The 11,882-nt window shown below is 43.1% G+C and overlaps 1 protein-coding gene across 2 annotated transcripts; it reads left to right on the top strand.

Moving 5' to 3' along the window:
- Positions 1-1,405: 1,405 nt before the first annotated feature.
- has3 (hyaluronan synthase 3) lies at positions 1,406-8,827 on the top strand. Of its 2 annotated transcripts, XM_085914115.1 has the most exons (5): positions 1,406-1,549; positions 4,931-5,024; positions 5,096-5,649; positions 7,687-7,788; positions 7,865-8,827. In XM_085914115.1, exons 2-5 carry the CDS (start codon positions 4,931-4,933, stop codon positions 8,792-8,794), a joined length of 1,680 nt encoding a protein of 559 aa, XP_085770241.1. In that variant the 5' UTR covers positions 1,406-1,549; the 3' UTR covers positions 8,795-8,827. The 2 variants fall into 2 exon arrangements, with proteins under 2 accessions (XP_085770241.1, XP_085770240.1); XM_085914114.1 differs by lacking the exon at positions 1,406-1,549 and having other exon boundaries at positions 4,919-5,024.
- Positions 8,828-11,882: the final 3,055 nt, after the last annotated feature.

The raw sequence follows: 11,882 nt of genomic DNA on the forward strand, positions 1-11,882 counted from the left end.
CAGTTTGCAAGCTGAATAAAAAGATCTGACTAAGCCCCCTGACCACCTTCATTCACACACTAATCCAAACACACATTCCATACACCAAATATTTTATGAACTGTGTCAATGTTGATGGAAAACTAATCTTTGTAAATGTGATGAGAAGCTTTTCGCCTATGATTCTTGCTATTAAGAAAGACGAGTGTGACAGCATAAAAAAAAAAAAGCATATTGGCTTAAGTATCGCACCAGTTTTATTAGAGAGAACGGTAAAAATAGCGAGCCAGCTATTATTTTTTTTACATATTCATGTGGTATCAAAAATGGCTGGGTTGATCCATAACCCAATTTTTTGTGTAACATTTCAAATTAAAAGATTAAAATGTCACCTTGATTCAAAATTTGACAAGGCTGTGAATCACTTGACTGTATGACTTTTAACTGGAGGAATAACAATCCAGTTCCCACACACAAGGGCCTGGTTTTACCTATTCCGTTCAATTGTTTTGTCTCATTTATTTCCCTCCGATTGTCCCGAAGACAATCAAACTTTTGTTTTATTCCAGGAGTACACTCTCCCACCATGTGTTCCCCAATCATCAAGTTAAAGGTCATGCAGAGAGGCTTGAGAGGGAGGAATATTAAGTCTCTACCCTTTCTGCTTCATCTCCCTAACAGACAAGTGCACACTATTTATTACTGGATTTTAATGAAGTATCTAAGTAGTAGCCTCATATCGATCCCACTGAGGCATGCAGGGCAGTCTGTGTCATGGAAGCTGCAGCTAAGCCTCAGAGCAGGGGAGGGGAAGGAAGGAGGGAGGGAGGGAAGAATAAATAAAGTCATAATAGATGCTTTGAGTCAGGCGGCGGGAAGGCGAGAGGTGACTCCACACAACCAAACAGTCCCGTGGCTTGTTGGATTCTGCTGGCTGCATTGCAGTGAGAAAGGCAAGGTAGAGCTTCAGTGGTACAGGTACAGGAGGGGGAGGAGGAGAGGGAGAGGTGAGAACAGGACAGAACGGTGGCGGCGTGAGGTAAGAGCATATAGTGCAACCGAGGGGGAGAGAGAGATGGAGGCTCATCTGCGCACTGGAGGTTTGAAGTGGAGCTAATATTGCGGCACAGGACGGCGGGAGCGCTGGAGATGAAGCATGGGTAACCTTCAACCTCTTTGACCTCCCAGTGGGCCAGCCAGAATGGAGAACTAGGAGAAGAGCTGGACAGATCTAAGCAATCTTCAAGGGCTTCATCAGAGAGCACGTCCTGGGAGACAGAAGGGGGAGGGTGGTGGAGGTGGAACAGGAGGAGGAGGTGGTCGGTGGGGGGCTGTCTCACAGAAGTGGTCTCGCAGTGGTTTCGGCTGCCGGCTGTATTTTTGGGATCCTGCGAATGGAGCGAGTGCACTGGAATAAAGATGTAGTGTGAGCCGGTGGAAGGAGGGGGACCAAACAAGGAGAGCGCTGTGCTAAGGGAAGGAGAGGACGTCCCAGCTGGGCGCACAGACTGGGAGGACAGATCTTTGGGGGGGAGACAAAGACGGCCGGTGGGTCTGCTGGATCAGGAAGGTAAGGAAGGCATTCAATTTCCTACTATGAGGAGACAGTGATGCATCCTTATAATGTAAATTGATGCCCACTGGGAGAGGAGAAAAGATCAATTCCCCCACCCCCACCCCCTCCCCCTTTTTTTAAGTTTAGTATTCAAACAGGACTCAGGATTATTGTTCAAGCCATAATTAGGTGGATTCAATTGTGAGGGTTTGTTGTTAAGGTGAATGAATGAGAGTCTTCATCCATGAGCAAACATGTTCTCAGGGACTGACACTGAATGGAAAAGTTTTTAAAAGCTTGAGGAAGCGACATTAAAGTTGAGTTAGAAGATGCAGGACAAAGAGCTGAGTGTGTTCATGTTTGAGGGGCAAATGTGTTTGCAATGTGGGGTAGAGAAACCGTGTTTTTTTTTTTCTGTGTGTGCGTGGGTGGGTGCACTTGTTTGGGTGCAGTACATGCATGTATTCATCTCATGTGTGTGCGTGTGTGTGTGTGTGTGTGTGTGTGTGTGTGTGTGTGTGTGTGTGTGTGTGTGTGTGTGTGTGTGTGTGTGTGTGTGTGTGTGTGTGTGTGAGTAGAATCTGAATTTTAAAATATGTCCGGTTTTCATTGAGCCTGTCAGACAGGAATTAATTTATATTATGTAAACTATGGCGGTTGCAGAGGTGTAGGTGATGTCATTGGTTGTCATTCAGAAAGTTAGTTAGTTAGTTAGTTAGTAAAACATGCTTAAATCTGTAAATGATATTTGGAAACAAGAATAAACAATTTGGTGGCACACATACACTCAAACTATGAAAGATTTTCTTTTGAAAAGAAAGAAGACTGTTAAGGAATATTAGTTTACCAAACACCGCACAGTATAGCAATTTTAAGATCTGGTATAATGCCAATATGGGCGATAATGGACATGACATCAGAGTACATTGAAGCAAAATCGGTTCCAAGATGATGATCAACCTCCAATTTAGTCAGATTTGGGGACCTTGTAGGACAGACTGAATTTCAAAATAATTAATTTGAGGGTCAAACTCTCATAAAAAAAAAAAAATACAGATTTTCTGTTGAGCTGTTAACTTTGGGTAAATTCCATCATAATAGTAAAAATTCACTACACTGAAAAAGTATAATAAAGTTGGCATTTGTTTAATGTGATTTTTTTCTTCCGCCATTGTTGAAAAAATAGTTCTTTCCTTGTTCACAGCAAACTGATGATTGACTTTTTTTCCCCCACCTTAGTGCATTTTAAATTGACAGTGGGTCATCAAACTGAAATATTTCGTTTTAATCATCTTTGACACTTCCACTTGTAATTTCACTTCAAAGGAACCATTTCAGCCTTTGACCTTGGATGGAAGGACTGCCATTGTTTTTTGTTTTGGTTTTAAATTCAGATGTTTTTGCTTTCATTTTGTCATGTTGTCCTTAAGTGTGAAGGTTCTCCACAAGTATGAATGAGTGTTCTTGTGTGGTTGCTATGAGGACAAGTGGTATGAATAATACAATTATGAAAATGTTACATTTCAGAGAACTTGGATAAAAGGAATTCTGGATAAAATGAATAAGAATTTGTTTACACAAGGTTATATATTTCTGCTTATACAAAAGGAATTAATTACAAAGCTACAATATTAGGCCTGATGAATTAGTTACCTCGTTTTCCTTTCACTGGGTCTCCACAATGGTTGCCCATAATTCACGTATCTAATTCCCTTGAGTGTGATTTTCTCTTGACCAACTATTGCTCATACCTTGACTTTGCAAAAACTTAAGATTGTAGGAGCCCTTAGTGTCTCTCACCCCCTCCCTCCTATATCACCATTTATTTCCTCACTCACTTGTCTCGTCGTAAGTTTGCAGTTTGGTGATCCTAATATTCGTTCCTCACTCGAGGTAACCAAAATATCAGACACAGTTCAGACACATAATACCAGACACATTCCTTGTCCTACAAACACATTGACATTAAAGAGCGAATATTACGCTGACTTTTCATCTGGACTATTCTTGAGCCATGTTTTGTGTTCATTTTCTTTTATTTTATAACACTGATGTTTTCCCACCATCTACATTAGAATATTTTACCCCCTAAACAGTGCTCATATACAGTATATATTTTCTTTTATGTCATCTCAATAAGGTGTACATGTGTACATGGGCCTCCCAGAGCTGAGCGTAGTGATATAAATAAATCGGGCTGTGTCTGGTGGGGAGGTTTTGATGGGGGTTGGTTGGGAGGAAATGTTAGGAATGAAAGGATGGAATTGTAGCTCCAGGTACGCCGGTCCTGAGCACCAGCCACACCCAGACTGACCTTTAATCAGCTGTATAACCCCTCTAGGCAACAAAGGATCGGAATATTCTCGTGAGAATTTCACATGAAAAAACACTACAGTTAGACTCTGTATATTGCGCAACCATTTTTTTTTCCAGTGTTGTTTTGTTTTGTTTTTTTCAGGTAGCCTCTGTGTAAGCTACCATTTTTCCAAACGGTGCATTACAATTTGTACAAAGTCCTACTATATTCTCATGAGGACAGGCTTAAGAGGGAGTGCTAGATGCTTGACTAAGGGGACATCTGGCGAGGGACAGGATGGAGGTAGATGAAAGACACAACACTGAGGCTGTGCATCCATGAAGTGTTTTACTTGATGGGCCAATATCCATCACTACAAAATGGCCAATGCTCAAAAAGCAAACAAACACCTCCAATTTTTTATACATAGCAGGCTTTAGACTCGCAACCCTGTACTCCCCAAGTTAAATCATGAAAATTAATGTATATGCTGTATTTTTATTTAATGTCGAAATTTAATGAGCTTTGGGACTGTCCACATCTTAATGGTGGTAATCAAATTGGCAGTGGCAATATGAAAAAAGAAACCAAAGGACTGGAATTTTATGTTGGAATCTTTATCAGTTGTACTGCGGATATATTAGGGGTGATTGTTCTTATTGTACACTTGTCCTACTACCATTACCAAATGGATCCTCCAATCTGAGAAATCTTTAGGTAGAAAGTCCAACTATTAGTTGCTCTTCAGTCTACAAAGTGAAACTCTTCCCAAGGACGCTAAAAGTAGTGAACTGCGTAGTATAGTAAGTGTCCATGACAAATTTATTTTGTTTCCAGACTGTGACGTTCAACGTTCATGTTTTTTCCCTGTGTGTTCATCCAGAGCTGATGGGAAAAAAAAAACAGGAAATCGCACTTGAGTCAACTAATGACACTTTTCCAAAAGTGTATATACGTCAAAGCACTAACTGTGACAGAAATCACAAATTCATGCTCTACTGAAAACAGTTTTCTTGAGTCATCTCTATTTCGTTCCATCTTCTGCTGCACTGCATTTACGTTCTGATCCTTATCTTAGCCTTATTGTGATGCCCCCTCAGATGACCTCTTGCTGCAGAAATGCGGTGAACATCGTGATCACCACCGTTTTTGCAGCGGTGGTCCTCTTCACCATCCTGCTGGCCTACATCACAGGTTAGCATGTTTATCGGGGTCATTTATTTTCGAGTACTTATTTGAGTTAACTTTGTTCTTGTGCCATGCAGGTTACCAGTTTATTCAAACTGAGCAGTATCACCTCTCCTTCGGCCTCTATGGCGCTTTCCTCTCCCTCCACCTTCTCCTCCAGAGCCTTTTTGCCTTTCTGGAGCATCGGCAGATGAAGATCTCTACTCACCCTCAACATCTCCGCCGAACTGTGGCCCTCTGTATCGCCGCCTACCAGGAGGACCCAGACTACTTAAGGAAGTGTCTGCGGAGTATCAGACGGATTTCTTTCCCTGGATTAAAAGTAGTGCTGGTGGTGGATGGAAACAGACCAGAAGACCGTTACATGATGGACATTTTCCAGGAGGTGATGGGTGGGGCTGACCAAGCGGGCAGCATGGTGTGGAAAGGAAACTATCACAGCGATGGAAGCGGTGGAGATGGTGTCGGAGGTGGAGTCAGAGGGAGCACAGTTCACATGGAGGAAGCATTACGAGTGACTCGGCTGGTCAGAAGTTGCCGCTTTTCCTGCATCATGCAGGAGTGGGGAGGGAAGAGGGAGGTCATGTACACAGCCTTTAAAGCGCTGGGGGACACTGTGGATTATGTGCAGGTAAGGACCACACACCAATAAAAGTCTTGATTATATGATTCTGGATGGTAAGGACTGAAGTAAATATCAAATCATCCAGGAGGCTGTATCGTATACAACGATCACTTGAGATACTCGGATCATTTATTCTTTGACCACGTTCATAGTATAACCTCAAAGCATTCTCATCTCATCTCATTTTTATATTTTCAAATCACTGTCTCAAATAAACTTTTCCCTTTAAAACAATTAAAAAAAAGCCATTAATCTGTTCCCGACCCCCGTTAAACAGTAAAAAATAAAAATTGCAATGTGATTATTCATCATCGAAATAGCATGGTACGTTATATTGTATAAGAATGATGCAGTCGTCCCAATAAAATTGCAATAAAAATAACGAAAGTAAGTAGGTAAATTTTTCTTACACTTTCTCATTCAATTCAGAGCAAATTGTACTGCTCATTCTGTTAGGTGTGCCTTTGCCATCTGGGACCATGCTATATTGTAAAAGGCAATTCACATCTAAACAAATTCACACTTTCCTGCCTGGATGCAGAAGAGGGGGCGTGTCCTGCCTAAAACACAAGTGGAATTCATGATTGTGTCAATTGTGAGCAGTGGTGTTTGTCATGCCTAGAATTCAAGTGGGATTCGTATAATCATTCCTCGTACAGGATAAAAAATGCAGTTTATGACTGTGAGTGGTTATATTGTTTGTCATCATGTGTTCAAAAACATGCACTTATAAACTGTAGATGCTAATCATTTGTTGAAATTAGCATTACGATACTGGACTAAAGTACTAAAACACAATGTGTAATTATTTTATTTCTATCTTCAGTTGAGACGGTACACGCCACACTGGTACACGGCACTGGTACACACACTGGTTTGCACGTCTGCCTCACATTCAGAGGCTGCGGGTTTGATTCCACCTCGTGTGGAGTTTGCATGTTCTCCCCCATGCCTGCGTGGGGGCTCTGGTTTCCTCCCACGTCCCGAAAACATGCATAGTCGGCCGATTGAGCGCTCCAAATTCCCCATAGGTGTGAGTGCGAGCACAAATGGTTGTTCATCGATGTGTGCCCTGCGATTGGCTGGCAACCAGTTCAGGGTGTCCCCCGCCGACTGCACGATGGCTGCTGGGATAGGCTCCAGCTCATTCACGACTCCCGTGGGGACAAGCGATACGGATAATGGATGGAATGGATGTTTAGTTGACAGTAACCTCAGAATGAGAGTCTCAATAAATAGCGTGAAACCTCAATTTTGGGGAGGGGAGTTTACTAAATCCATATGATGCTGACATCATCCAGCATTAATTGTAAATCCACAAAGGACCATCCATTTATTTTCCACACTGCGTGTCCCCTGTTGGGGCTGCAGGTGAACTGGAGCCGATCCCAGCCGAATTTGTAAGAGGCAAGGTAGAGTGTGGACTGGTCACTAGCCATTACGTCACATAGTTAACCAATCATCTATATTCCCATTTACACCAATGTCAATTTCGATTTTTCATGTTGTGAGGATGTGAGTGGGAAGCCGGGTAACTTCAGAAAACCCACACAAGCACGGAGATAATATGCAACCTACCCACGGGAGAACCCGAGTCGAGCTGGCTTGAATGCCAGACGAAAAGAACAGTGAGGTAAATGAGCCAACCACTAGTGCTTCCTCAACAATGAAGCAGTAAATGGAAATACAGAAATGCCAAAAGCCTTTTGATGGTGTGGTTTGGATAGTCAACATAGTCATTCATCCCAGCAAAGTAAATCATGGGTCACTGACTCAGCACCTGGGGGCCGTTTGTGATTCGCGAATATTTTGTAGTGCCCTATCTACGAAACATCCTGTAGGGCAGAACCATCTAGGATACTCTGAACAGTTTAAGTGGAACGTACAGTAAATGAATGCTTGGCATACTTGAGTTAACAACCGCCAAATGCCAGCTGTTTTATGTCTTTTGTTCTCAAGCTAATGGATGAGGTCATGGCCCGCAAAGATTTAGGTATCTGTCAATGGTGGAAAGTGATTAGCATGTGCTTGTGCCTTTTCCAGGTGTGTGACTCGGACACAGTTCTGGACCCGGCATGTACCATTGAAATGCTGAAGATCTTCGAGGAAGATACAACAGTAGGAGGAGTTGGCGGAGATGTACAGGTAGAACATCAGTCAGAGTTCAACCCAAAAATCTGACCTGGCAACGGATGAACAAGCAGTTCTTTTCCTTTCACAGATCCTGAACAAGTATGACTCCTGGATCTCCTTCCTCAGCAGTGTGCGCTACTGGATGGCCTTTAACATTGAGCGCGCATGCCAGTCCTACTTTGGATGCGTCCAGTGTATCAGCGGCCCTCTGGGAATGTACAGAAACTGCCTTCTCCAGCGCTTCCTCGAGGCTTGGTACCATCAAACCTTCCTGGGTTCCAAGTGCAGCTTCGGCGATGACCGTCACCTCACCAACCGAGTGCTAAGCTTCGGCTACAAGACAAAATATACAGCCCGATCACAGTGTCAGACTGAAACGCCAACCCAGTACCTGCGTTGGCTCAACCAGCAGACTCGCTGGAGTAAGTCGTACTTCCGTGAGTGGCTTTATAATGCTTTGTGGTTTCACAAGCACAGCCTCTGGATGACCTATGAGTCTGTGGTCACTGGTTTCTTCCCGTTCTTCTTGGTCGCCACAGTCATCCATCTCTTCTACCGTGGAAGGCTGTGGAACATCTTGCTCTTCCTGTTGACCGTCCAGCTGGTTGGGATGCTGAAGGCCACCTACGCCTGTTTCTTGCGTGGTAGCCTGGTCATGATCTTCATGTCGCTCTATTCTCTGCTCTACATGTCGAGCTTACTCCCTGCCAAAATATTTGCCTTGCTCACAATCAACAAAGCAGGCTGGGGAACTTCAGGCCGCAGGAAGCTGGTGGTAAACCTGATCGGGGCTGTCCCTGTGACAGTGTGGACGATGGTGCTGCTTGGAGGCGTGGTGTATACAATTTACTGTGAAACGCAACAGCCGTTGAGTGAATCCGAAAAGGTCTTGTTGATATCGGGGATGATACTGTATGCCTGCTACTGGCTCATTCTGCTGGTGCTTTACCTTGCAATTGTTGCCAAACGATGTAACAAGCGACAAGAGCAGTATCGCCTGCCGTATGTTGAGGCATAAAACTGCTTCAAGAAGGCTTGACAGGTTGCTAATATGAAGGCCAACTGCTGTATCCTCACACCTTTGTGAACTTCTGGAGCAAATGCACAGTCATGTCTGTAGTGCCAGTGCTAAAAAGGTGGGCAGATCCAGTCTGATGCGGGGGGGGGGGACTTGTGAGCTATGACTGCGTCCATGAAGCACAACACTGCTTGCGCTGAAAGGAAAGATCATGTACTCTATTTGAACATCATGAAGTTCATGGGTAGACGTTAGCTGACAAGAAAACGGTCCAGAACAGGGCTTCTGATGAGAACAAAGAATTAATCAAATGGAATTAAGTGTAGTAAAGATGGTTGGTTAAAGTTAAACATTTTTTTCTAACAACTACAGATATTAGGGCCTCAACAACCAAGTAAATTAACACAAGGACAGCAAAGAAGAGTAAAGTTACAGTCTCTCAGCTGTGTCAATTCCTGAAATAATTATTTAGGTTTGATTATAAAACTGATCAAACCTATTCATTTTAGGAAGTGAGATAGAGAAATAAGTACATTAACAAAATGAATTGGCCATATTCTGACTGAGATGGCTCCAATCAGTCTACCGAGCAAGTGGATTACGTTAAAAGCTCAAAGAAGGTGTCAGGGTGGCTGTCTATCCTTCAGCCTGTCCCAAAGTTGAGTGGCTATCCAAAGCCAGTGCCATCCTCTCAGAACTTGATAAAACGGGAATTTTGACGCTGTCGTACGAATCGCTGTTATGCCAATTCTTGTTTGTCTGTGTGCCCTGCGATTGGCTGGCGACCAGTTCAGGGTGTCCATCGCCTCCTGCCCGAAGTCAGCTGGGATAGGCTCCAGCACGCCCGCAACCTTCGCAAGGAGAAGCGGTTCAGAAAACGGATGTACCGTGTCAAATTCACAGCTGCATATCTATTTCTATTCCTTATTTTGATCTGGTGAGTTTTTTGCTTAGTGATCCCTGAGGTGCCAGAGCATCATCCTTGTAGCAAGTAATATTTGAACCAAAGGGCACTCTTCTCTTGACCTTTTACAGTAAATGTAGAAGAAAATGCTTTTAACTGTAAATGAGGACCAAATATATTTCCTTGTGAAAGACGTGGGAACCTTGTGTTTGAGTGTTTCACACTCTTTTCCTGTTATCAAAGCAAAATGACTGTGACAATTCGGTGTCTGACTGTCAAATCTCTCCTGTTTGATGATGATCTCAGGAAATCACTGAAATGTTTCTCACTCAATAAAATGTGTTCTGCTTTTGACAGAATGGATCCATTCATTCATACTTGAGTGTTTCCATGTTTGTATTTCATTCAGTATGCCGTGTTGAAACGGAGACTGAGGGTCGTGAGATGATTGTAGACAAGATAAATCCGAGAATGACAAATGACTTTATACAATGTCCAATCTTTTTTGTTTTTTTTTTTTTCCTAACAGCATCTGTTCTGGTTTGACTGCTATTCTACAGATCCTATGGTTCCAAAACAGATTAATCTGGATATTGCATCTGGCAGCACTTTAAAAATGTGACAGACTACGACAATTGTTTGACGGTGCCACCTTTGACCTCCTATTGGCTCTTGATTTACAGTATGTTTTCCTTTCATAGGGCAATGGTCAAACTTGATGCAGCATGCTACAGACTTCCTGTGATTTTATCAGTACATCAGTAAAGAGGTTATGACAAAAAGAAAAAGTTATAATTGGTAAATGGGGTTTAATTTTATAGTGGCGTATATGAAGCCACCATACTGGATTATTGTACCCATAATGTCGTTGGGTTAGACGAGTCAACCTCAGCATAAGTCAACAAAAGTTCCAGGACTGGTGTTGTAAAAGATATTATTCTTCACATACAGTTTTTATGATTTGAAGTAATTCTCTCTAGAATGGAATATACTTTTCCAGCCTTCTCTGCTACGTTCATGATGCATTTCTTGAAGGAATCCTCTGCAGTGCTGTCATCACAGCGATCTTTATGTTTACATCTTCAAAACATCTTCTCCTTAGTAATCCCCTTGACAAAATGGGAGTCATTGCCTTTTTCCTCTTGGGAAAAAAACTGACAGGTCAGGTTGTTTTTCTCAGCCAAGAACGGTCTGATTTTGAGCAATTTTGTGGGACTGTGACAAGCACAATATCATAGTGAAGCAACCACAAGTGGTCCTGCCATAACTAAAGAATGAAAATGGCATCACAGTATCTCTTTGTACACGTGCTGGTCGATCTTCAAGCCCACATTCATTCTTAATTAGAAAATGTGAAATATTACTTTAGTGACAGCATGCCTGAAACCCTCGTGAGGATGAGCGGTTTGGATGATGAATGAATGACACAGTAGTCCTGAAGCTTTTCTGACATGTCAGGGTACAAAAATTACAGCTTCACACTGCCTTTCAAAACAGCATGGACAATTAATACACCCAACACAGCACTAGTGTGTGAGTGAATGTTAGAGGGAGGGAGGTGTGTGAGAAACGTGACAAAAAGGTGAACACGAGTGCCACGGCAGCTAAATGAATTGGTCCTTTCAGTTGGCTGGAATGAGGAGAAACTTTTTTTTTTTTTCTCCCATGGAAACACAACATGGGAGTTGCCTCCATCAAAGAAACACACTGAATAACGTCAGCTAAATGTCAGCTTGCTATAATGCGCCAGAAGATGTTCAGGTTCTACGTAAATTGTTTCTCGTGAAGCAAACCAACTTATTTGGAATACGGATGGATGGATACCACTTTCAAAACAGTCTTAACGTCCACACGTGTGTTTGGGCGCTATCATATGGGAACTTTGATCCAAAGGTCACAGCAAGGCCGTGGATGCCGTCCGTCCTTTAGCTTACGTGTCAAATTGGCGCCGGCTCGCAGACAAATGTGTGGTGGAAGGCGCCCCCCCTTCACTACAGGAAAGAGTGCGACAACTGCCACCAGTGCCTCATCAAGCCCATGAACGAGGACCCTTGCCCCGAGATCTCCAAATACCTCCAGCTGGTCTACACTTGCGAAGCGGACGGTAGGTGTCGCCTCGCCGTCTTGTCTTTGCCAAATGAATTGTTGTGTGTTGCGCTGCTGTTGCAGGCGTTCACGCACGGG

This window comes from Syngnathus leptorhynchus, chromosome 6, assembly GCF_054491065.1.
Source record: "Syngnathus leptorhynchus isolate UIUO chromosome 6, UIUO_Slep, whole genome shotgun sequence".
Taxonomy (NCBI): Eukaryota; Metazoa; Chordata; class Actinopteri; order Syngnathiformes; family Syngnathidae; genus Syngnathus; species Syngnathus leptorhynchus.